This window comes from Trachypithecus francoisi, unplaced genomic scaffold, assembly GCF_009764315.1.
Source record: "Trachypithecus francoisi isolate TF-2019V2 unplaced genomic scaffold, Tfra_2.0 Lachesis_group16, whole genome shotgun sequence".
Lineage (NCBI taxonomy): Eukaryota > Metazoa > Chordata > Mammalia > Primates > Cercopithecidae > Trachypithecus > Trachypithecus francoisi.
In genome coordinates this window covers 91,233,056-91,260,604 of record NW_022681461.1, presented here as the reverse complement: position 1 = coordinate 91,260,604, position 27,549 = coordinate 91,233,056, and the positions used below count along the sequence as shown (strand labels likewise).

Genomic DNA, 27,549 nt, shown 5'->3' with positions numbered 1-27,549 from the left:
GTTTTATAATTTATCGCCTGACCTATTTCAACACCTAAATAGGTTTCCTTGTCACCATTTTCTAACTTCACAGTACTGGCAGGGTTTGGACTCTTAACAAGTACTGATGCCATAAAGCACCAAAAACATTTAGTGGTTCCTTCCTCCCTCATAATATTCAAAATTATGTCCACTCTGTAGCAAGCACTGAAGGACAACCAATTAAGCTTTCCAATCAAATGCCGATTTTCTCCCTTTAACCACAGACCATCTGTTGATTCTCTTTGTCCAGCACTTCTCTGCCTCAATCTTAAAGATGAAAAAGCTTCTGCATTATTTAAGATCTAGCTCAAACATTTTGGCTTCCACAAAATCTTTTCAGCATATCTAATCAAAATTCACTGTTTTCTCATTTGCGTTCTCATTGGAATTGTACGTAATTCTAATAGAGCACCTATCTACCTACCTGTTATCATAGCTGTGGCAGTACATACTCAAATATCCTTAAAGATGTTAAATCATTTTTATGATGTTTATATCTTGAAATGCACAAAGTGTTTACCTAATAAATGTTTAGATCAAGCTTGTCGAACACATGGCCTGCATGCAGCCCAGGATGGCTTTGAATGTGGCCCAACACAAACTGATAAACTTTCACAAAATATTATGAGATTTATTTTTTGCAATGTTTTAAAAGGTTACTGGCTACTATTAGTGTTAGTGTTATCTTACATATGGCCCAGGAAGTGAAAAGATTGGACACCTGTGGTTTAAAGAGTTAAGCTGAATAATACTTTCATGCTCACAATACTCCCCAAATTAATTCACAATTCATCTACTAACCTCGTAATTTTCTACTTCTCCATCTTCTACATCTAATTCAAAGCTGAAAGTTGGGCCCACTGCAGGTGGCACTGGAAGCATTGATCTGCAGTGAAAACAATCACACTAGCATTGAATATATTAGTACATTAATTCAATGAACAGGACAGGGAGAACAAAGGCCAGTGCTATAAGGATGAAGAATGGTCAGTGTTAATCTGAAAAATTTAACAAAACATATGCAAGAACTGTAAAATAAAAACGGCAAACATATTGCTATGATAACTTAAAGGTGAATGAACAGACATACACCACATAAGACGACGACTCAGTATCATTAAGATGTCACTTTCTCCTTAAAATAATCTATAAGTTCCATGCAATACCTACCAAGATTGCAGCAAGCACTTAAGTAAAAACTCACATGCTGATTTAAAAATTTATAAGGAAATGCAAAAGACCTTAAACTAAAACATTTTAAGAACAAAATCGGGAGACAAACTAGATCTGACATTACGATAGAAAAAAGAGAGAAAATGGGGAGAGACAGTAAGGAAGGAAGGAAGGAAAAACTACGACAACAGTGTGGTAACATAGGCACGTGGCCTTCTGGTATAAAAACCGTATTTCCTAGCTTTCCTAGAATGTAATTATAGACATGTGACTAAGTTATGGCCAATGTGATACGGAGGCAGGGGTTATACGTGCAACTTCTGGAACACACCCTTGAGAGGAGCAGGTAGGCAGAGGAATCTATTTTTATTTTTGCTAGGTGGAATGTCATATGACTAGAGCCTGAGAGGCCATCTTAGATCTTGTACAGGAAGCCATTAACATTGTTCATAGTCACAAGGCTAACAAATCATCGTTGAGCTGCCTAATTCTAGACTTTATTACGTGAGAGAGAAATAAAGAATTACTCACAGGGTGCGGTGGCTCACACCTGTAATCCCAGCACTTTGGGAGGGCAAGACAGGCAGATTACCTGAGATCGTGACCAGCCTGGCCAACATGGTGAAACCCTGTCTCTACTAAAAGTAGAAAAATTAGCTGGGCATGGTGGTGACCGCCTGTAATCCCAGCTACTTGGAAGGCTGAGACAGGAAAATCACTGGAACCTGGGGGCCAGAGGTTGCAATGAGCCAAAACTGCACCACTGCACTCCAGCCTGGGCAACAGATTGAGACTCTGTCTAAAGAAACAAACAAACAAAAAACCCCACCATGTGTACCACCCATGGGAATTTCTGTTACAGACCAACTTAATCCAAACAGAGTAGTTCTAAGACATAGAAATAATTTTTCTCCTTTCCCCCTAAGAAAAACAGCACTAAAAACTGAATAATCAAGGCTGGTGGTAAGTGTTATCAGTTGTAAAAGAGGCAAAAATCTTAACCTTTTCTGCTTCTTGATTTGTTAAACCTATTTTCTGGCTCACAGATTTCTTCCTTCCCCACTTCTCCTATGTTACTGTTCTTCTCTTTCTTTCAGCCTTAACTGGCTCCTCCCACCCCACCCTTTAACGTTAAGTAAAAACAAATAACTACCACACTGAAAGCTATAGACCACAGAGAAGACATTCATAAAGGAAAGAGAATCTTAAGAGTTTCAAAATTCAGAAATCATTAAGAAAGAACTTACAACACATATGGCAGTAAGCTTGGATGATAAGGGGGAGGTGGTATTGGCTGCTGGGATCGGTATCTACTACGTCCTGTGAGCCTCCGAGGCATAAATGGAGGATAAGGCTGCAGGGGGAAAAATGTTAAAAAGATTTAGGATCACTCTACATTTACAAATAATCTGTCAAAGTAATTAAAAAAAGACTTAAACAGTCAAGTTTTTTATTGTTCAAGGTTTTTAACATTCCTTAAATACTAACTTATTAATGGATGCAGCAACCATTTTAAACCATACACTCAGGTGTATTTCTAAATATAACTTTCCAACTGAATGCTGTCAAGAATACATATAATTCTAAATATGGTGAATTATACTAAAACATAACTCAGAACCAATCAGCTGCCAAAGCAAGTAATTAACATAGTACTGCATGAAAACTTACTACTCCAAAGGACACCTCCTGATGCAAAGGATCATGTGTTAAGAACTGCAAAGGAGCTGATGGAGGTAATGTTGGGGGGTGGGCTGATGGAGGGTAAGTAAAACCTCCTACTGGAAGATGTTCTCCTAAGAGTTCCACTTCATTTTCTATCCTTTGCAGAGGCTGAGGAGAGAAGAGAAAAAAAAAAAAAAAAAAAAACACAACTTCCTGTGTTTAGATTATGCTTTATAATAACCACAAATTTAAAATCTCAAAATGTCTCTAAGGACATGCATCTCTTGATGTTCACATTAATCTAAAATTCATACAAGTAAACACACAGACTACAGTAAAATCTTCCTAACTTTAATTTCAACAAGGTTTAAAACATGTTATTAAACATTTCCATTATCCTCTATTAATTTTACTATGTGAACCTTCTCTTAAAATGAGAAGGCAAAAAGTCATCAAGTAAGCCAATTATTGGAAAATTAAAATTATTTTTTCAGTCATAGCACCTTGACCTAAAGGATTTTCAGACACTTAACCTTTCACAGATGAAACAAAATACGATGTGCATTTATAAATCAGAAACAGGGCTAAATGAGATATTGTACAGAGGCATTATGCTGTGCAGAAAGATTATGGGCTTCTGGACATCAGAATCTTGGTACTGTCACCAATCAGCCATGTAACTTTTAGAAAAATTACTTAATCTGAACCTCAGTACTGTCAACTATAAAACGGGCAAGTTCACAGACTACTTCAAGTGTGTGGTGAACACTGAAGCAATGTAGTGCTATGCAAAGCACACAGAAGATATGTATTCTTTTTTTTGAAATAACAGTTGGGCTGGGGGCGGTGGCTCATGCCTGTAATCCCAGCACTTTGAGAGGCCGAGGCCAGTGGATCACCTGAAGTCAGGAGTTTGAGACCAGCCTGGTCAACACTGTAAAACCCTGTCTCTACTAAAACTACAAAAATTAGCTGGCTGTGGTGGTGGACACCTGTAATCCCAGCTACTAGGGAGACTGAGGCAGGAGAATCGCTTGAACCTGGTAGACAGAGGTTGCAGTGAGCTGAGATCACACCATTGCACTTCAGCCTGGGCACCGAGAGGGAGACTCCGTCTCAAACAAAAACAAAAAAGCCCCAACAAGAAAACAAAAAACAGTTCATTGAGATATAACTGACATATGATAAAAGGAATTCAACTGAATGGATTTTTGGTATATTCACAGTTATGTAACCATCACCACTATCTAATTCCAGAACATTTTCATCACCCCAAAAAGAAACTGTATACCCATTATCATTCAATCCCCATTTCCCCAAGTCATCAGCTTTCCTTTAATTAATTTACTTATTTTTGAGACAGAGTCTTGCTCTTCTTGCCCAGGCTGGAGTGCAGTGGCGCCATCTTGGCTCACTGCAACCTCTGCCTCCTGGGTTCAAGCAATTCTCCTGCCTCAGCCTCCTAAGTAGCTGGGACTAGGGGCGCCCGCCACCACACCTGGCTAATTTTTTGTATTTTTAGTAGAGACAGGGTTTCACCGTATTAGCCAGGATGGTCTCGATCTCCTGACTTCGTAATCCACCACGCACGGCCCAGCTTTCCATTTTTATGTATTTGCTTATTCTACACATTTCATGTAAATGGAACCAGTTCATTTAAATAAGCACGAAGCTGTGTCTACCTTCTCTGCTTAGCATAATGCTTTCAAGGCTCACCTGTTTCGTGGATTTTATCAATGCTTCACTCCTTTTTATGGGTATTACATTGCATGGATATACCACTCTTTCCTCATCTGTTTATCAGTTGATGGACATTTGGGTTGTCCACTCTTTGACTATTAGGAATAGTGCTATTACTACATTTGTGTACACATTTTCGTGCTGATGTTTTCAATTGAATTCTCTTAGGCACATTAATTTTTAAATGCTAGACTGACTTCTTCCCTTAGTTACAGAATAGCGACATGTTATTCAAATGTAAGTAAATACTAAGCTTTAATTTGGAAGCCTATGCAGTCTTGAGAGAAATCACAATTGCTTACACTATGACAACACTAGTGAAAACTAAGACTTGATATGGCTATGTGACTGGACCTTTAAAACAATTACAAATTTAGATACAAGTGATAGCTAAATTTTGCTTTAGCCTTGAATTCCCAGATACAGGAAGCTGAGAAGGAGATCATCCTGGCACAAATCCTATCTTAATTCCAAGAAAAGATTATCTTGTGGAAGCAATTCTATCTTTTCTGATGAGCCAAACTTGTGTCATAATTGCTTCTAGAGTTTTCAGGACAGCAGCCTCTTTGGTACCCAGCATGGTATAGAAATCCTTAGTAAACAATGGTAAGACTCTGCTATAATAAACTGTCAGGTTCTTTCCACAGAACTGAAATCTTCCACTTTAGTCATTTCTATAGGTTATCTCTCCTGTTTCTCCTTAATGTCTGATGGTTCTGATGCTGAACCTGGCCTATCAAAACAACTGGACCTTTTTTCCTGTGCCCTTCTTTATACTTATGTAGTACTTACATCTATCTCCCAGTGTCCCAAAACAATATGCCTCTCAACTATATCCCAGTCCCAAGACAGAATTAACTATGTTAATAGACTACCTCATCTGCTTTTCATCACAACATAGTGAAAAAACCAGGCCTTCAGAAAAAGTAACTGAAGTTCAGAAAGGTTAATTTCCTTGCCTAAATGAATACAAATATTATTCTAACAAGTATTAACAATTTTACAATATTTTCATTTTCCAATTTAGAACCACATAAAAAGAAAAAAAAAATACAACTAAAAACTTTTCTTCAGATTTACTTCCTGAAGGACTGCAGATGCAATAGAACACAAATTTAGACAAGTGACACTGAAATAACTAGAAAAATTTAAGAAACCAGAAATTTAAGGTAAATGTTTATACTAATTTGTATATGTTTGGATTCCTTTAATTCTTTTAAGAACCAGAAGAATGCCTAAGTTATTATGTTTGTTTGTTTATTTTGGAGACAGAGTTTCACTCTGTCGCCCAGGCTGGAGTGCAGTGGCATGATCTTGGCTCACTGCAACCCTGCTTCCTGGGTTCAAGCGATTCTCATGCCTCATCCTCCTGAATAGCTGGAATTACAGGCATGTGCCACAATGCCTGGCTAATTTTTGTATTTTTAGTAGAGACAGGGTTTCACCATGTTGGCGAGGCTGGTCTTGAACTACAGACCCTAGGTGATCTGCCTGCCTCAACCTCCCTGTTGGGATCACAGGCGTGAGTCTCTGCACCTGGCCAAGTTATTATGTTTAAGTGTGCCATTTAAACATAGTAACGCAGGCGTTCTTCTGGTTCTTAAATCCACTAAGGTTATATGCCTGGCCTAAACATTTTGAAAAAATTAAAAATTAGTTAAAAACTAAACATTCTGACATAATAGTAGAGATACCTACCGATCGTGATTGCTGTGTTTGGAAAGGGACAAACTGGCCTGGTGGTGGCAAATGAGGAGGATGATGGGGAGAAAGGTGAGGAGGATGTATAAGAAATGGATCACTAGAAATAAGGGGTGGGAATGCAGCATATGGTACTGGTAAGTGCTGAACTGAACATGCCTGAAGCATCTGTAAGAGAAACCGTTACAGTTTGGTTAAAAATATCAGAATATATAATTAATTTAAAAGGATTGTGAGATTAAAATCTGTCATTGTCACACCTCTCCCAAAATCATGAAAATGTTTTTAATAGCTAATATTAACAATGAAATACTAGTGTATTTTTATCTACTAGTAAAGTAATGGTACTAATAATTATTCTGTATTTTATATAATTTTCACAAATTGGTTGAAATACTTTAGCCTTTTAAATATCTATGAAACAGGGTGCGGGGGGAGAGGGGGAAGTGCTACATAGAAGAGGAAACTCTAGTTGGTTCAAGATGTAGCAAACACTACTGATATTCAAGAAACTCCCCTTTTCAATCCTGTAGAAATCTTTTTCTTCCTAGGATTTCCATAAGAGCACAACTCTCAACTAATTGTCCTATAATCTCTCAGTATTTTAGTTAGCAAATTTCGTACAATGTTTCTATTACTGAAAAACCAAGCTTGAGTAAATTAATCTGTTAAGTTAGTATTGGTGTAAGTGTGCATTTTAATCTCACATTCAGAGCAAGGTATTAAGAGTTATATTTAAATTTTGCTAAGTGATCTCCTTTGAAGACATTATTGACCTTGGATACATCATTTAAATACAGCGCCCTCATTTCTGAAAGGAGGCTGAACTGAGATTAAAGATCAAAGGACAAAGCATAAGCTTCAGAGGCAAGAAAAAAAAGTCAGTGTGAATCTCTACTCTCTTATACTAGCTGTCTCTATGACACTAAGCAAGTCATTTAACTTTTCAGATTCTGTGACTAGAAAATGGGGGATGACGCTACTTTCATCATAGGTTTCCTATAGTAAGGAATAAGACAAAGCACTCAAAGTGCCCATTAAAACTCAGTAAGTGCTGAGACTCTTCAGTGTTGAACAATAAGATCTCTGAGACTTAGGCTGACCTTCATTGGCTTTAATTATAAACGGTGCTGATATATGAGAAAACATGGTTTGACCCTCAGGATATTAAAATATGTGTAAGTTAATGTAAAAAACATATCAGGTTATAAAGTTAATTTTATTAAATGGTTACTATAAGGATACTATTGAGATTTTTATTGCAATAAAATTGACCTTTTTACCTGAAAGTAAAACTACAAAGACAGTCTCTTAAATTTTGTTTGCTTATATAATGCAGTTAGCCCCTCTAAAGAGGGTTTCCAGAGTCAGTTAAGTTACAAAACCAAATTCAGGCTGGTGTGCTTAATAGTAGTATCTAATGAGAACAAAGATACAGACTTACTGGAGGAGGCACACTACAGACAGGGAGGTGCTGTCCGCTGAAAACCACAGAGCATCCTGGGACCTGCTGTGTACTACAAGCAGGGATGTGCTGGCCTGTGCAGAGTGGAATCCCATGTGGTGCCACTGTCGTTACTGTGTAAGAAACAGGGACTGTTCCTTGATGGAGCTTTAAAGGAAAAAACAAATGAACAAACTTTAGCTGTTTAGATAAAATGTTAAACTATTCAAAATCAACATTTGGTCATTTATTGGCTCCTCTCTCAGCTACACAGATTTTCACAACGTACTCTCCAATAGTTTCGACCAGAATATTCATTGTCTTTGTATGAGAGAGTTTGACTATTTCAAGAGTATATACTATTCCCAGAAAACTGGGGCTAAACTCCTCCCTCAAATGACTTGAAAAGCCCAGGGAAATAATGGATTACTATATTAACTCTTCTAGCCTGCCATATAAGGCAGAATAAAAAGAACTGGAATCATGAAAGCTTGTATATTCCATTATTTGGTCACACTCAAAAGTGAATTTTAATTACAAATAGTGAAACAATGCAAAGTATATTTAAAAAAACGAAATCTCGTTTCCTGCCTAGCCAATCTTACTCCCATCCTACCTGCCACCCAGAGGCAAACAATGCTGATATCCTTCTTCTTTCTCCATGAACATACGAAAGCACAATTACACATAAATTGTCATGTTTGTTTTCCTTTTCTTAACAGAAATGAGATCATACTACCCTGCAACTTTGTTTTTCCATTTAATACTACATTGCAGGTATGTATGCAAGGGAGTTAAAGGTAACTTGTTCTTTTAGGTACTAGCCAGATATTTTAAGAAACACTCGCTTAACGGTCCTATCATATGGTGTATCAACACATGTTCAAGTTATCTTCAACTCTTTTGCCAATATAAACAAAACTGAAAAAAATATATTAGTTTGGCCAGGAACAGTGGCTCATGCCTGTAATTCTAGCACTTTGGGAGGCCGAGGTGGGCAGATCACCGGAGGTCAGGAGGATGAGACCAGCCTGGCCAACATGGTGAAACCCCATCTCTACTAAAAATACAAAAATTAGCCAGGCGGTGGTGGTGTGCGCCTGTGATCCCAGCTACTCAGGAGGCTGAGGCAGGAGAATCACTTGAACCTGGGAGGTGGAGGTTGCAGTGAGCTGAGATGGCACCACTGCACTCCAGCCTGGGCAACAGAGTGAGGCTCAGTTTAAAATATAAATAAATAAATAAATTTATATGAATGTATTAATTTTATCTCAGAAGGATTACTAGGTAAAGGGTGAACATTTTTTAAACTTTTACAGATACTGCCAAATCATCTGCAAAAGGCTGCATGGAAAAAGCCACACCCGCAACAGTAACATATGAGTGCCCATTTCCCAGGCTCTTTACTCAAAAGAAGATGTATTTGCATTATAAGTACACTTACCTGAGTGAAAAAATGGTGTCACAGCAGGTTTGTGTTAAGTTTGCATTTCTCTGACTAAAAAGGTTGACCATCCTTTAACATTTTATTAAGCATTTAGATTTTCTTTTCTGTCAATAATCTCTATCCTTTGCTCACTGCCCCCCGCTTTTTTAAAGGGGGTTTTGCTCTGTCGCCCAGGCTGGAGTGCAGTGGCACCATCATGGCTCAATGCAACCTCCATCTCCTAGGCTCAAGCAATCCTCCCACCTCAGCCTCTGTGGTAGCCGGGACTACAGGCACACACCATCACATCTGGGTTTTTTTTTTTTTTTTTGAAAGGGAGCCTCGCTCTCTCACCCAGGCTGGAGTGCAGTGGCATGATCTCAGCTCACTGCAACCTCCGCCTCCCAGGTTCAAGCGGTTCTCCTGCCTCAGTTTCTCAAGTAGCTGGGATTACAGGTGCCTGCAACCACGTGCAGCTAATTTTTGTATTTGTAGTAGAGATGGGGTTTCACCATGTTGGCCAGGCTGGTCTCGAACTCCTGACCTCAGGTGATCCCATCTGGTTAATTTTTAAACTTTTTTGAAGAGACTCACTTTGAATGTAGAGTCTCACTTTGTTTTCCTGCCCAGTCGCGAATTCCTGGGCTCAAGCGATCCTTCTGCCTTGGCCTCCCATAAGTGCTGGGATTACAGGTGTGAGCCGCTGAACCTGGCCCCATCCATCTTCTACTAGGTTGTCATAATCATTTGTAATTTTTTTATTTAAGAGGTATATGAATCTATTGCTTGTTGTGTGTAATGAAAATATTTTCCTAGTCTATGTTTTATCTTTTGATGAGATCCTTTATTTAATGGCATATTTTTGTCTTTTGTGATCTTTTTTTTTTGAGACGGAGTCTCACTCTGTCGCCCAGGCTGGAGTGCAGTGGCCTGATCTCAGCTCACTGCAAGCTCCGCCTCCTGGGTTTACGCCATTCTCCTGCCTCAGCCTCCCGAGTAGCTGGGACCACAGGCGCCTGCCACCTCGTGTGGCTTGTTTTTTGTATTTTTTAGTAGAGACGGGATTTCACCATGTTAGCCAGGATGGTCTCAATCTCCTGACCTCGTGATCCGCCCATCTCGGCCTCCCAAATTGCTGGGATTACAGGCTTGAGCCACCGCGCCCGGCCCTTTTTTTTTTGTTTTTAATGTAGCCAGAGTGTAGCTTTAGGGTTTCCTTTATTGATGAGGTTATAAACATATATTCCTATATTTCCTAATTCTTTAGTTTTTTATATTCCATTAGACTTATTTTTGTTTATAAAGTAGGGCTCTAATTTTGCTTGCACATGGGAAATTGTATTTGCTCCATTTATTAAACCATCTTCTTGCCTCTACAGTGAAATATCATCTTTTAAAAAATTCATTAAGTACTCACATATTCCTGGATTTCATGCCAATTTCATGCTGCTTTAATTACAGCATCTTACTAGAACAGTTAGCATCTGGTAAGAAATTCTTCTCACCATACATCTTTTCATTTTTTGGCATTTTCACAGAGTTATTCTTACGTATAAACTCAATTTTATTCACTTCCAAAACGCATTAGTGTTATGATTGTACTAAATGTTATTTTACAAAGGACCGAATTTTATATTTTTTCTTCTTTTTTTTTTTTTGAGATGGAGTTTCGCTTTTGTCGCCCAGGCTGGAGTACAATGGCACAATCTTGACTCACTGCAACCACCGCCTCCTGGATTCAAGCAATTCTCCTATCTCAGACCCCTGAGTAGCTGGGACTACACTACAGGCATGTACCACTACACCTGTTTTTTTTGTTTTGTTTTCTTAATTAGAGACAGGGTTTTACCATTGTGGCCAGTATGGTCTTGAACTCCTGAACTCAGGTGATCTGCCTGCCTCAGCCTCCCAAAGCGTTAGGATTATAGGCGTGAGCCACTGTGCCTGACGTATATTAAGACTTTTTATATCCAGAAACATTATGCCATTACATTGAATATCACGGTTCTGTCTTTCAAGAAGAAATTAAGTTTTCCTTCAGCACCATAAGACAGGACTGAAAAAAAAAATTAGTTTTCTTCTTCAAAGATTATCATTAAATTGATTTCTCAGTTTATTATTAGATTTGTTTCTCAAACTGTGAAGGTTTTGTTATATTTACAAGAGGTTACTTTTCTCGATTTGCATGTCAAAGCGGTTAGTGTTAGTATGAAGATAATTTTTATTTATATTATCTTGAATATATCAACCTTACCAACTTTTAAATTCTAGTATTTTTTAAAAATTTAGAATCTCCTTTCCTAGGTATACAACTATAGGATGAGCATCCCTTATGTGAAATGCATGGGACCAGAAGCTTTTGGATTTTTTTGAATTTTAGAAAATCTGCATTATACTTACCAATTCAGCATCTCTAATCCCAAAATCTGAAATCCAAAATGCTTAAACATTTCCTTTGAGTGCTGAGCCGGTGCTCAAAAAGCTAAAGATTTTAGAGCATTGGCCGGGCGCGGTGGCTCAAGCCTGTAATCCCAGCACTTTGGGAGGCCGAGACGGGTGGATCACGAGGTCAGGAGATCGAGACCATCCTGGCTAACACGGTGAAACCCCGTCTCTACTAAAAAATACAAAAACTAGCTGGGCGTGGTGGCCGGCGCCTGTAGTCCCAGCTGCTCGGGAGGCTGAGGCAGGAGAATGGCGTAAACCCGGGAGGCGGAGCTTGCAGTGAGCTGAGATCCGGCCACTGCACTCCAGCCCGGGCTACAGAGCGAGACTCCGTCTCAAAAAAAAAAAAAAAAAAAAAAAAAAAAAAAAAAAGAAACAAAGGCTACTTGATGCTAGATTCTTAAGTCAGGGGTGTAATTATACAGAGCTTGTCTACTGTTGACTCCTGCTTGGAGGTTTATGTTAAACTCACCTCCTGCCTCACCCCCTAAACACTACCACTTAATCCCATATATGAGTTAACTGCAAGACATCTGATGCACAGCACAAGCAGTGAAGACTGTGTTACAACTGCTGCTTGGATGACACCAAGATTAGTATGCCATCAATTTTGAGAAGCATCCATCCCAAATTCGGAGATGTGAAAATATGGAAATAGCACATTTTAAAATCAATGAAATAGGGCCGGGCACAGTGGCTCACGCTTGTAATCCCATTACTTTGGGAGGCTGAGGTGAGTGGATCACCTGAGGTCAGGAGTTTGAGACCAGCCTGGCCAACATAGTGAAACCCTGTCTCTACTAAAAATACAAACAATTAGCTGGGCATGGTGGCGAGCACCTGTAATCCCAGCTACTCGCGAGGCTGAGGCAGGAGAATGGCTTGAATTCAGGAGGTGGAGGTTTCAGTGAGCCAAGATCGCACCATTGCACTCCAGCCTAGGCAACAAGAGCAAAAAACTCCGTCTCGGGGTGGGGGAAGTAGTTTCATATTTCTTTTTAAAAACTTCATTGTAAAATACAAGTAAAGTACCAAAGTACATAAAGCACGAACATCAAGACTACAAAAAAAAAAGAAAAAAAAAAATCATCAGATGAACACTCATGTAACCATCACCTAGGTCAATGGTCAATAAACAGAACAGGTGTGGTGGCTCACACCTGTAATCCCAGCACTTTGGGAGGCCGAGGTGGGCAGAACACCTGAGGCCAGGAGTTTGAGACTAGCCTGGCCAATATGGTGAAACCTCATCTCTACGAAAAATACAAAAATTAGCCAGGCATGGTGGCGGATGCCTGTAATCTCAGCTACTCGGGCGGCTGAGGCAGGAGAATCGTCTGAACTGGAGAGGTGGAAGTTGCAGTGAGCCAAGATCTCGTCATTGCACTCCAGCCTGGGCAAAAAGAGCAAAACTCTGTCTCAAAAAATAAATAAATTTTCTTTAAACTCTCTCAACAATGCTTTGGTATTCCACAAAGTGGTTTTAAACCACTATTGTTAAGACTGATACTTCTTTTTTTTTTGAGATGGAGCCTTGCTCTGTGGCCCAGACTGGAGGGCAGTGGCGCAATCTTGGCTCACTGCAACCTCTACCTCCCGGGTTCAAGCAATTCTCCTGCCTTAGCCTCTTGAACAGCTGGGACTACAGGTGCACACAACACGCCCAGATAATTTTTGTATTTTTAGTAGAGATGGGGTTTTACCATGTTGGCCAGGCTGGTCTCAAACTCCTGACCTTGTGATCCACCCGCCTTCAGCCTCCCAAAGTGCTGGCATTACAGGCATGACCCACTGCACCTGGTCAAGACTGATATAGTATTACTATGATTTTTTCAGTTGTACTTTTTCTTTGAATTTTTATTATGGAGAATTTCAAACATGTTCAAAAACAGTAGAATAAACCCCCATATCCACCACCCAGCCCTCAAACCATTAAGCCATAGCCAATCCACCTGAATATACTGCTCTGTTTCATGTATTTTGTTGAAGCAAATCCCAGGACCCTATTATTTAAAAAAGTATTTCAGTATGCATTTCTAAAAAATAAGAACACTTTTTTTCTTTTTTTTTTTGAGACGGAGTCTCGCTCTGTCGCCCAGGCTGGAGTGCAGTGGCCAGATCTCAGCTCACTGCAAGCTCCGCCTCCCGAGTTCACGCCATTTTCCTGCCTCAGCCTCCCGTGTAGCTGGGACTACAGGCGCCCGCCACCTCGCCCGGCTAGGTTTTTTTTGTATTTTTTTTTTAGTAGAGACAGGGTTTCACTGTGTTAGCCAGGATGGTCTCGATCTCCTGACCTCGTGATCCGCCCGTCTCGGCCTCCCAAAGTGCTGGGATTACAGGCTTGAGCCACCGCACCTGGCCAAAAATAAGAACACTTAACCACAATAGCATTATTATATTTTTAAAATAAAGTTATTTAAAATTAAGCATGCAGTCACATTCGAAATTCCAATTATGTCATCAAATAAAAATAAATGATTTTATTAGAACTTTTTCCCTTTCCTCTCAAACAGAATCAAAAAAAAGCTTTACATACTGCAAATGATTAGTATGTCTGAATTGTTCAGTGTTAATGTATCTTTTAAAAAGTTGTTCATGTTCTGTTTGATTCTGGTACTAACAAAACATACTGATTATTGTATATTCAATTCTTTTTTTTTTTTTGAGACGGAGTCTCGCTCTGCCGCCCAGGCTGGAGTGCTGTGGCCCGATCTCAGCTCACTGCAAGCTCCGCCTCCTGGGTTCACACCATTCTCCTGCCTCAGCCTCCTGAGTAGCTGGGACTACAGGCGCCCGCCACCTCGCCCGGCCAATTTTTTTGTATTTTTTAGTAGAGACGGGGTTTCACCGTGTTAGCCAGGATGGTCTCGATCTCCTGACCTCGTGATCCGCCCATCTCGGCCTCCCAAAGTGCTGGGATTACAGGCTTGAGCCACCGCGCCCGGCCTCAATTCTTAATTCTAACAATTATCTAAGATGCTCTGAGATTTTCTATCAATATAATCAGTTTGACTGCAAATATTGATGGGGTTACTGGTTCTTTTCCTATTCTTAAACTTTTTTCTTCTTGTCTTTTCTGCTGGCTTAGTCTATAGAACAATACTGAATAGATGCAGTAATAGTCACCATCCAGGTTTATTCCAGGTAGCAGGAAAGTGTTCAAAGTTTTACCTTTAAGCATGTTTGAAGTAGGTGAATTCACTGTAGGTCTGTTTCTATTGGTTTTCAATTATAGCCCTTTTTTAAGTCATGTACTGAGTTAATTCTCTTTATTGCTCGCTGTTCTGGAAAAATTATTGGGGTAATCATTTGAGAATCAGAATGAAGGTTCCTTCTTTCAGGGAGAAATTGCCTCTGTTTTCTAGGCCCCTGAGGTACCCATTACTTTAAATGAATTTTCACTAATTTCAGAGTGATGTGAATTTGGGCTGCAAATTTACTTCTATTCAGTCTTGTCCTAGTGACCAGATATCCCTGTATTCCATGTATACAGTGATTTAAGGTGCCTGGTATTTTATGTAGGAAGGGTCTCCTATACAGGAAGTGACTCCTTAAACTTAAATAGTCTTTCATTTTTGTCCCCTTTGCCTCCTGACAAACTCAAAATTAAAATTCAGGTTTGCTCAAATGAACAAATGCCTTAAGGACAGAACTAACACCCCATTTTCCCTTAGTTTGGGGTCTGGCAATTTCTTCTAATCTATTAGCCCTTTTGATGCTTTCAGGATACTTATAGTATTTTATCTAGCACACTCAGTTGTCCTCAAGCAAAAGGAATGCTATCAATAAGCCTTCCTACCACGTATGGAAAATTAAAGTCCTTTTTACACTTTAAGACCTTCTAATAAGAAATGATGGTTAGCTTTTATATTTCTTGCACCTATTAATATTTTTTCCTTTATATTGTTGATATAATAAATTATCTTGAAAGAGTTCCTAATACTGAACCCATGCAGGATGGGTTCACTATTACGTTATTCTTTTAATACATCACTAGGTATATTAAAATAGGTTATTCCAACAGGTTATTCTTTTTTGACTTCTATTTTTTATTAAAAAATTGCTCTCATACCTTCCTGCTGAAAACAGCCTATTCTTTTCATATATCACTAGCTATGGTTTATTATTTAAAACTTTTTCATCTGTATTCATGAGGGAAACTAGTCAACAGCTTTCTTTTGTTGTAATGTCTATGAAGTTTCATTGTTAAGGTTGTGCTAGTTTCATAAAATATATTTGGAAGCTATCTTTTTCTATGATCTAGAAAAGTTTAAATTGGAATTAGCAGTCCTTTAAAGGTTAGACAAGAATTCAGATCTTTTTATTTTTTTGAGACGGAGTCTCGCTCTGTCGCCTAGGCTGGAGTGCAGTGGCACGATCTTGGCTCACTGAACCTCCAACTCACAGGTTCAAGCGATTCTTCTGCCTCAGCCTCCCTAGTAGCTGGGATTACAGGTGCCTGCCATCACGTCCGGCTAATTTTTTATATTTTTAGTAGAGACGGGGTTTCACCATGTTGGCCATGCTGGTCTCAAACTCCTGGGCCTCAGGTGATCCACCTGCTTCAGACTCCCAAAGTGCTGGGATTACAGGTGTGGGCCATTGCATCCAGCCCAAGATGTAATTTTAATTTTAAAGACAGATTTTGTTATGCTTTTATAATTTCTACCATGGCTACTAGTCTGCTCAGGATTTCTAATTCTTGTGTTGTTCTGGTTTTTACATATGTAATGTTTTCATGTTCCAATATACACACTCAACACGTAACACTACTACATAAATGAGACCTTGCCTTTTCTGAAATGCAGTCTTTTCTTTCTTTGGCTCCATCACTAACCACCACCCCTCCTTCACTTTAGCCCTTACCCCACAAGCCTAGTATGTATTTCTCTGTATTTTTCTCTGTGTTCACACAGTCCTATAGTCATATACATACTATGTTTTACAGAATGGGACTCTGTAAACACTTTCCTCCATTTTTTTCAACTGGTTTTTTTTTCTTTCTTCTTCAGTATTTTATATCCACACTTTTTTTTTTTTCTGAGACGGAGTCTTGCTCTGCCGCCCAGGCTGGAGTGCAGTGGCCGGATCTCAGCTCACTGCAAGCTCCGCCTCCCGGGTTTTACGCCATTCTCCTGCCTCAGCCTCCCGAGTAGCTGGGACTACAGGCGCCCGCCTCGACGCCCAGCTAGTTTTTTGTATTTTTTTTTAGTAGAGACGGGGTTTCACCGTATTAGCCAGGATGGTCTCGATCTCCTGACCTCATGATCCGCCCGTCTCGGCCTCCCAAAGTGCTGGGATTACAGGCTTGAGCCACCGCGCCCAGCCATATCCACACTTTTATCAGGTTACGGCCACAAATAATGTAAGTTTCCTACGTGATCAATTTTTTTTTTTTTTTTTTTTTTTTTCTGAGACGGAGTCTCGCTCTGCCGCCCAGGCTGGAGTGCAGTGGCCGGATCTCAGCTCACTGCAAGCTCCGCCTCCCGGGTTCACGCCATTCTCCTGCCTCAGCCTCCCCAGTAGCTGGGACTACAGGCGCCCGCCACGTCGCCCGGCTAGTTTTTTGTATTTTTTTTTTTAGTAGAGACGGGGTTTCACCATGTTAGCCAGGATGGTCTCGATCTCCTGACCTCGTGATCCGCCCGTCTCGGCCTCCCAAAGTGCTGGGATTACAGGCTTGAGCCACCGCGCCCGGCCACGTGATCAATTTTTAAGTGTTTCATGAACATAATAAAAATGCCTGGCACAAGAAGAGTATCTAGGTAAGATATTTTCTCAATTTGCCACTATGTGTTTTGGTTTATTATTATCTAGTGCAGATGAAAAATGAGATCCTATTCTCATTAGCTTTCTCTGGTAATTTTTTTGGTTTATAAACTCACAAGATTTTCCCCTTATCCTTAAAATCCAGCAATTTTTATAAGGACATGCTTAGACATGTCTTTTTTTTTTTTAAAACCTCAGAAACTCCACAGAAAAGACCACCATGAAATTGTGGTCTTCATCCTCAGGCTCTGAAGATAGGCAACCCCTCCCCTCAGCTAGTCCCTCAGTTCTTGGCAGGAAGAAAAGGGAAAAACGAACTGCAGCCTTGTACCTGTCATCTCCTTAGAGACCTATGGAAACCTATAAGCAAAGATGTACCCAACTGTCTTGCTTATTGAATTATTCCAGAAGAAACTAGGAGAGGAAACAGGGATATATACTCAACCCACCAGCTGTCTGCTATTTCCTATTAATCTTAAATCAGTAATTTAAAATCAACCATACATGAATTCATTCTAAGCTTTCATAACCTTGATTCTGTTTTTTTTTAAATTTTTTGAGACGAAGTCTCGTTCTGTCACTCAGTGCAATGGTGCGATCTCGACTCACTGCAACCTCCATCTCCTGAGTTCAAGTGATTCTTCTGCGTCAGCTGGGATCACAAATATGTGCCACCACGTCCAGCTAATTTTCGTATTTTTGGTAGAGACGGGGTTTCACTGTGTTAGGCTGGTCTCGAATGCCTAAGCTCAAGTGATGCGCCTGCCTCAGCCTCCCAAAGTGCTGGGATTACAGGCATGAGCCAGCTTGCCGGGCCGATACTAATTCAACTTTCTTCTATGGAAGCTGTGTAGAATTTAAATCTCAATTCTTAAAAGGAACAAGGAACTTAAATAAGTTAATTTTAGGTAAAACTAAAAGAAATTTGCAACAGAAAGTCAAAAAAAAAAATCTCAAACTGCCACAAGACTTCAGCTTCTGTATTTCCAAGACATTCTGTTACTGTACCTGATCATGTATGTCAACCATGACTGCATTCTGCTGGGGTGGATGAGCAGCAGGATGTAACAGACGGGGAGATACATTCGGAGGGTGGAAGGCTCGAGGCTCCTCTATTGCTTGCTGCTGTGCATAAGGGAGATGGTGATAGTTTTCATCTTGACTAATGGAATTATGTCGAGACAGACGATCCCTTCTTCCTCTCTGGCGCCTGACAGGAGGACTGTAATAAATGTCAAAAAGAAAGTCATTATGTCTACTGTTGTGATCCATCAAGATTCTGTATTGTCTTTCTTTGATATCTATCAATAGTATATGCTAAGGTAAGCTTTAGTATTAAATAACTGCTAAAATTCCCCATCAGCTCTAAAAACTTACAAATTTAAACACAAGGTATATGTTTTATAAAATAATGAAAGCAAACAATATTGGTATTCATCTCTGAAAGTATTTAGAAATCAGCAGCTACAGACAATTTTCTTGAATCCTATGAAATTGCCCTTTTTATAAGTAAAAAATGATCTAATATCAACAATTGCATATAATTTAACCTACCATTTTCTCCCTTTTTAACCATTATAATAAAACGAACTTTAATCTGTAGATATCTTGTCGGTGTTCCTCATATACCTAATAGGCACTTTTTTGTCTATTTAGCTAACACATACATAAGACATAATTCCTATGTGGCCAAAATGACACTTTTAAAAAATGAGAAAACATGAAATAACCAAAGAACATATAATTTGCTGACAACTGCAAATAGAAACTGGGTAAACACACAATGAATATGATTGAGAATATGATTGATAGTATCAACATAAATATTCCAAGAATATATAAAACTTTTAATTGTTATGGGGACATACAAGGTATATATATTTATATAGAATTTTAAATTAGAATTTGTTTGTTGGTCCCTGTTGCAGTGGCTCATGCCTATAATCTTTAGCACTTTGGGAAGCCGAGGCAGGTGGATCCCTTGAGCCCAGGAGTTCAAGACCAGACTGCGAAACACAGTGAAACCCTGTTTCTACCCCAAAACACAAAAAATTAGCCGGGCATGGTGGTGCGCACCTGTAGTCCCAGCTACCTGGGTGGCTGAAGTGGGAGAATCACCTAAAGCCTGGAAAGCTGAGGCTGTAGTGAACTGAGATCATGCCACTACACTCCAGCCTAGGCAACAGAGTGAGACCATGTCTTAAAAAAAAAAAGAGAGAGGGAGAGAATTTGCTTACTGAAGCAAGCCACATTTACTCTCCATGTACGAGTCATCTATATAGTTTAATAAAAATTTTATTATGACTAAACTTTCATTTTGTACTTCCCTAAACACAGTTCACCTCCACTGCTTTTTACAATGGCTCAGCACAAAAACAACTTGAAAAAGTACCCTGCCTCATTAAAATTGTACTCTACATTGGGCAAAGGAGGTCAAACATCTCCCCTTCTAGTAAGAGCTCCAAGTGTCATTTCAACAACTTTCTTTACTGAGATTGGTCACTTTTTCCTTAATCTTCCCACTCTGTTCCTCTAAATCTGTTTCTTCTTACTCCTAATTCTCCAATCTTAAGAGAACAAGGGACACTCCTTTATGAGATTAACTCACAAAGGTGCTCTTGATTTTGCCCCTCCAGCTTCTTGCTCCATTAATTGTTTCTTCTAACTTTATTTTAAATATAATGCTTTTTGCATTTTTGCTTCAAACTCTACTTACTTGTATTATATTGAATTCAAGATGCCCTCCACCTTAGGACTAAAAACTTTTTTTTTTTTTGAGACGTTGTTTCACTCTTGTCACCCAGGCTGGAGTGCAATGGCACGATCTCTCCGCTCACTACGACCTCCGCCTCCCAGGTTCAAGCGATTCTCCTGCCTCAAACTCCCAAGTAGCTGGGATTACAGATGTCTGCCACCAAGCCCAGCTAATTGTTTAAAATATTTTTAGTAAAGACAGTTTCACCATGTTGGCCAAGCTGGTCTCGAACTCCTGACCTCAGGTGATCCACCTGCCTTGGCCTCCCAAAACACTGAGATTACACGCATCAGCCACCACACCCCGCCTTGTTAGCCTTTTGTTTTTGTTTTGTTTGAGATGGAGTTTCGCTCTTGTTGCCTAGGCTGGAGTGCAATGCACATCCGGCTAATTCTGTATTTAGGGTAGAGACAGGGTTTCACCATGTTGGTCAGGCAGGTCTCAAACTCCTGACTCAGGTGATCTACCCATCTCGGCCTCCCAAAGTGCTGGGATTACAGGTGTGAGCCACCACGCCCAGCTTGCCTTTTAACTGTACGTTTATTTTATTCACCATAAAATAGGTAAAGACTAACAGCAGGTAGTCAGGCCTTAACTTTGAAACAACTATACTTCCTCATGCTTATTATATTTAATAGCTATAAAATAATTTACCTGATAGCCATATACTATCTTAAAAAACACTCCCATGTAATTGGTTAACAAGGTACTGGGTAATGTGAAAGTCTTAATGTCTCACCAGAATATGGCTCAGAGACAGGTTTATGTTGTCTCAGCTGGAACACAGAAAGGTGGTTTTAAGATCCCTTCTGTATTAGCCCGCTCAGGCTGCCATAACGAAACATTGCAGACTGTGTGGCTTAAACAGATACTTAATTTCTCAAAGTTTTAAAGCCTAGAAGTTTGAAATCAAGGTACCAACATAGTCGGTTTTTGGAGAGGGATCTTTTCCCTGGCTCTTGCAGACAACTACATCTCACTGTCTCCTCACATGATGGAGGATGAGTTCCCTGACATCTCTTTTTGAGATGGAGTCTTGCTCTGTCACCAGGAGTGCAGTGGCGCGATCTTGGCTCACTGTAAGCTCCGCTTCCTGGGTTCAAGCGGTTCCCCTGCCTCAGCCTCCCCTCCCGAGTAGCTGGGACTACAGGTGCGTGCCACCACACCTGGCTAATTTTTTGTATTTTAGTAGAGACGAGGCTTCACCATGTCGGCCAGGATGGTCTCCTGACCTTGTGATTCGCCCACCTTGGCCTCCCAAAGTACTGGGATAACAGGCGTGAGCCACCACCCCCCTCTCCGGCCCCACGCATCCCTTCTTAAAGGACATTAATCCTGCTGGGTAAGGGTCCTAACCTTATGACCTCATTTAATGTCAATTACACTTCCTTAGAGGTCATATCTCCAAATATAACCACACTGAGAGTTACAGCTTCAACACGTTAATTGGGGAGGGGGGGTTACAAACATTTGGTCCATAACACCTTCCTAACTCAAGATCCTGGACATGCAAACAGGTATTCTCACAATGCACTATTTCCTTGGGATAAGAAATACATGACCTCCGGCAACAACTAATGAGGAAGAAACTCAGGAAGAAATGCACTCCTCTAGGATGAAAAGACAGGGGCCAAATCCCATTGCCTAAAAGTTGAACTAAACTTCAGTCACCTTTTCATACTACAGGCTCCACAGTTGTTTTTTGTTTTTTTAAATACAAAGTGTCTCATTCTGTCAACAAGGCTAGAGTGCAATGAACAATCATAGCTAAGGCTCACTGCAGCCTCATACTCCTGGGCTCAAGAAATCCTCCTGTCTCAGTCTCAGCTTGGACTACAGACGTGCGCCAACATCCACAGCTAAATTTTTTTTTTTTTTGGTAGAGACAGGGTCTTGCTATGTTGCCCAGGCTGGTCTTGAACTCCTGGCCTCAAGTGATCCTCCCACCTTGGCTTCCCAAAGTGTTGGGATTATAGGCATGAGCTAATACTGTGCGGAGTCTCCATGGTTATATAAGAAACATAATTAAGCTCCTAATTGCCTTACAGGATACAGAAGGAAAAGGAATGGAGTAGGAAAGGGTTAGCTCATTTCCAAGATTTCCATATATCCTTACAGTTATGAACTACAAAATGTGTCTTCTAGTAGTCAAGATTGCAGGCTGGTCCACAAAAATCTGTACCATAAGGTAGCTGATTTCACATATAACGGCATGGATGATTTTAGCCTCTTTCCATTTCTTCATCTGTCAATAAGCTAAATAAACTCTTCTATCCTACTGGAAATCTAAGCAACTTTATTTTTCATAAGTGAATGTACGTGTATGTGTGGTGATGTGTTTATGAAATGCCTACAGAAAAAAAAGTTTTCTGATGTTAAATATACTCACAAATCTACCAATGGAAGAAAACTTAAGAAATAAATTGTAATCAACTAACCTTCTTCTGTTGCGTGCAGGTGTGTTGCATCGTTCCCCTGAGAAGTGATGTTGGCTTGGTCGAACTGAAGGGGGCTGCCTATTTGATGTCATCTCCCATGGTCGCATTGGTGGTGAGGGAGCTGGTGATGCTGATGTATAATCAAAGACTGAATGAGAGAGGCGCTGTCTCTTGGGACTTGGACTATCTTCACTCTGCCAATGCAACAAAATGGATCAACTGAGTAAGATCTTTTCAGGATTTCACATTACTGCATATGTACAGGTTAAGATGTACTTAACCTGAAATCTAAAAATGTAAAAGCAGGGAAAAAATATATGCTATCAATTAAAATTTAAAACCTTTTTAAAATGCTGGGATGGGGTGGAACAGGGGAGGGAGATGCACAGTAAATGGTATCAAGTGAAAAATGAACTTTGTTTTTGAAAACTCATTCTAAGGCAAATGAGGTAACCACATATAGGGTATATAACAGGATAATAAAACTTTTGTGAAGTACTTGACCTTCTCTTTAAAATTCCCAAATCACCTGAAAAATTACACTACACTACACTACAATCTCCCATCAATAAGGCATCAATTTTCAGCTGTGAGTTCAGCTTAGGAGGAGATATAATTTGAGTAGGTCCTCGATTTGATTCTAAATCACGCTCCTCTCCCTCCTTATACCTGTTTAGGCCACTATATTTATTTTCTTTAAAGAGAGCTACATGGGGCCGGGAACGGTGGCTCACACCTGTAATCCCAGCACTTTGGGAGGCTGAGGCGGGTGGATCACTGGAGGTCAGGAGTTTGAGACCAGTCTGGCCAACATGGTGAAACCCCATCTCTACTAAAAATACAAAAATTAGCTGGGTGTGGTTGTGCATGCCTGTAATCCCAGCTACTTGGGAAGTTGAGGCAGGAGAATTGCTTGAACCCAGGAGGCGGAGGTTGCTGTGAGCTGAGATCAGGCCATTGCACTCCAGCCTGGGCGACAAGAGACTGTCTCAAAAAAAAAAAAAAAAGGAGGGGGGTGGTGGTTACACGGATAAAGATTTATATTAGACAGATAAAGTAATAGCAGATTTACATCATCGGTTCTTAACTAGAATATCACAGCAGTTCAGAAGTACTTCTAAAGTTTTCAAGGGTCCCAGCATGGGCTTACTAGCTACAAAACTGATATGGATCACTTAATTGCATTAATACTCCAGGGTTCTCCACCTGACTCAATTTCCCAAATGAGTCTACCCAAAACTATCAAAGTTACAAATTAACTGAAAATTTGATAAGGCTGTGTTTTCTAATAGAACGTCTATCTCCAATCTATTACTGCAAGTTCTAATTAGTTGGGCATTACAGTACTTTTGGTTACAAAATAATTAGTACCTGCAGCTACCATAAAAATCATCTTATAACATTGTAAAAGTATATGGGATTACAAATTAGTGTTAAAATTTAGGTAAGCATATAAATCAGAACTGATTATTTAAGCTGAAAGGAATGAAGCTTAAATTGTAAATGGCTACATGTGATCATTCCAAATTACTTAGCAGAGGTATTCCAAAAACCACGTCATTTCCCTTCTATATTTAGGAGATATTATAATCAATTTTATTATCATTATAATTAAAATACAAAATACAAAAGCATGCTGTTCTAACTTTCCTACCACCATACTAACCTTATTTTCTCCCTAGATTTAATTGTACAGTCGTCCCTCAGTATCCTAGGGAAGTGGTTCCAGAGAACCACTCCCCCATACCAAAATCTTAAGACGCTCAAGTCCCTGATATAAAATGGTGTTGTATTTGCATATAACGTACACACATTCTCCCATATACTTTAAATCTCTATATCACTTAACAATATCAGCACAATACAATGTAAATGTTTTATAAATAGCTGTTATACTCTATTTTAAAATTTGTATTATTCTGTATTGTTCCTTTTATTTCACTTTTTCTGAATATTTCCCACCCGTGGTTGGTTCAATCTTTGGGTAAGGAACCACCAACTAATCTAGTAAAAGTACACTTATTTTCATCCTTTGATTTTAGTGAGAAAGTTAGTTCTTATGTTCTGATAATCCTAAAACTTAAAAAAACGGTAAATAACCACTGAAATTTAAATATTCTGATTTTTTTTAAAAAAGGTAGAACAATCAAGACCTGACAAACCTGCACATGAACTACATGAGCACCAGAAACAGGCTGGCTCCACAACTGGTGAAAACAGATTTGATTAACACTGACTTTTTTTTTTTTTTAGACGGAGTCTCGCTCTGTCACCCAGGTTGGAGTTCAGTGATCTCAGCTCACTGCAAGCTCCGCCTCCTGGGGTTCAAGTGGTTCTCCTGCCTCAGCCTCCCAAGTAGCTGGGACCACAGGCACATGCCACCATGCCCAGCTAATTTTTTGTATTTTTAGTACAGACAGGGTTTCAACTTGTTAGCCAGGATGGTCTTGATCTCCTGACGTCATGATCCACCCACCTCGGCTTCCTAAAGTGCTGGAATTACAGGCGTGAGCCACTGTGCCCAGCTTAACACTGACTTTTTAAAAACAAAATGCTAGTAACCAATCATGATCATTAGCTTTTCATACATATCCCACATTGCATATCCTACCCTGAAAAGCCTAATGTAAGCTAAGACACAGAACTTTGAATTCTAAAAATTCACTACCTAAAATGGAGGAGAATGCTACAGATCCTCATGATAAATGTCAAATGACCAGAGAAAGCCCTTAGGTTATAAACCTTTATATATTTTCAGTGATGTTCAAATTGTGGGCTAAAAATGTTATTTTACAAGACATGCAAAGCTTTTAAAAGTAGAGGTAAGGAAAAGTGACTGCGAAAAGTTACCATCACTTCTCTTTCTGCTGTGATGGTGAAAGACAAAGAATGGGAAGTGAAGGGAGCTATTCATTAGAGTACTACTTTTCTTTTTCCTTTCCTTTTTTTTTTTTTTTCTTTTTGAGAGGGAGTTTCGCTCTTGTTGTCCAGGCTGGAGTGCAGTGGCCTGATCTCAGCTCACCGCAACTTCTGCCTCCCGGGTTCAAGTGATTCTCCTGCCTCAGCCTCCTGAGTAGCTGTGATTACAAGCATGCACCACCATGCCTGGCAAATTTTATATTTTTAGTAGAGACAGGGTTTCTCCGTGTTGGTCAGGATAGTCTTGACTCTCGACCTCAGGTGATCTGACTGCCTTGGCCTCCCAAAGTGTTGGGATTACAAGCGTGAGCCACTGCGCCGGGCCAGTAAGTTTACTTTCTAACTCAAAGTCATAGGAAACCACAATGACTAAAGACAGGAAAACATTAAAAAGTAGTTTGCTATATGCAATATGATTTCATCACTTCCCTTATCAATTTTAGTACTCTTAAGGAACTTCAAAGAAATTCTCAGTTTCCAGAAAAGGGAAGGGGTAGTAACCTACAAATAACTAAGAATTAGATTAACATCAGACTTCCTATAGCAAAAACAGATGCTAAAAGTTCTCTGAGGGAAATGAATATTGAACCTAGAATTTCATACTCCAATCACACTATTAATCTAGCATGGAAGCATAAAACACGACTTTTGTCAGATATATCAAGACCCAAAGGTGCTCCTCGCATAGCAGAAAATCACTTGATGTGTGCTCACAACATTCCCTATCTCTCTTATTTGAAGCTATTACACAACATCCAATAAATGACAGAAGTAACCCAGAGAGTACAATGAAATGAAAATTCCAGGAATGGTAGCAAGTTTGGAAATTCATCATTCCACATTAGAATAAGAAGTCAGAGGGCTCTGAGAAAAATGCCCTAAATAGAATCAAAATGTATGACTGAGAACTTGGAAGTTATTAATAAAATTTAAGCAGATGGCTCTTTGTAATAAAAAAAATATAAAAGACAATCAGTCCAGGAAAGTCAATGAGGAATGCAAATTCATCTGACCTTGTCATCTAAAGCATTCTTTGAATGAAATGAGTAGTCAGAAGATTACATTCACTTCTCCATAGGCCAAACATGCTCTTGGTTCTGCAATGAGTAAATACATGGATGTTCCTAACATGATGCGAAGTGTTTACTGGTTTTTGATAGTTAAAATCAATCGAGGACAAGGCATGAAAGATCACTACTGTAGTTACAGAATAGAATGTAAGTATAAACTTTGTTAATGTAAACTCTAAAAGTTTCTTGGTGATAAAATCACGGACATTTAGTGAAAATCAAAATAAAAAATCTAAAAATAATGGCTTAAACATAACAAACATACTTTTTTGTTTGTTTTTTGAGATGGAGTTTTGCTTTTGTTGCCCAGGCTGGAGTGCAATGGCAGGATCTCGGCTCACTGCAACCTCCGCCTCTCGGGTTCAAGAGGTTCTCTTGCCTCAGCCTCCTGAGTAGCTGAGATAACAGGCATGCACCACCACACCCTGCTAATTTTGCATTTTTAGTAGAGATGGGGTTTCTCCACGTTGGTCAGGCTGGTCTCGAACTCCCGACCTCAGGTGATCCACCCGCCTTGGCCTCCCAAAGTGCTGGGATTACAGGCGTGAGCCGCTGCACCCGGCCTGTTTTTTTTTTTTTTTAAAGACAGTTTCGCTCTGTCACTGAGGCTGGAGAGCAGGAGCACAATCTTAGCTCACTGCAACCTCCACATCCCGGGCTAGAGAGATCCTCTCACCTAAGCCTCCCAAGTAGCTGAGACTACAGGTGCACACCACCATGACCAGCTAATTAAAAAAATTTTTTGGAGATACGAGGTCTCACAATATTGCCCAGTTTGGTCTCAAACTGCTGGGCTCAAGAAATCCTTCCACCTTGGCCTCCCACAATGCTGGGATTACAGGTGTGAGTCACTACGCCTGGCTAACAAACATACTTTCAAATGCATTGCTAAATGCAGGGGGAAAAAGGGAAATCATCCATGACTCACAAACTGAGGAAAACTGAAAACCAAATTTGTATTTTTGATGCTCTCAGAAGGAACA

At 39.8% G+C, this 27,549-nt stretch overlaps 1 protein-coding gene across 16 annotated transcripts in view; it reads right to left on the bottom strand.

The window, feature by feature from the left end:
- RNF38 (ring finger protein 38) overlaps positions 1-27,549 on the bottom strand; it is a 148,823-nt gene that overhangs the window by 14,368 nt on the left and 106,906 nt on the right. For 14 of the 16 annotated variants that reach the window (XM_033238086.1, XM_033238087.1, XM_033238088.1 and 11 more), the window contains 7 exons: positions 22,578-22,771; positions 18,393-18,606; positions 7,745-7,912; positions 6,298-6,468; positions 2,866-3,027; positions 2,442-2,548; positions 823-907 (listed from right to left, as the gene is read on the bottom strand). In XM_033238086.1, the coding sequence (XP_033093977.1) occupies positions 823-907; positions 2,442-2,548; positions 2,866-3,027; positions 6,298-6,468; positions 7,745-7,912; positions 18,393-18,606; positions 22,578-22,771 (1,101 nt within the window). The remainder of the gene's footprint in view (positions 1-822; positions 908-2,441; positions 2,549-2,865; positions 3,028-6,297; positions 6,469-7,744; positions 7,913-18,392; positions 18,607-22,577; positions 22,772-27,549) is intronic. The other 2 variants (XM_033238091.1, XM_033238102.1) reach the window with 2 other exon arrangements.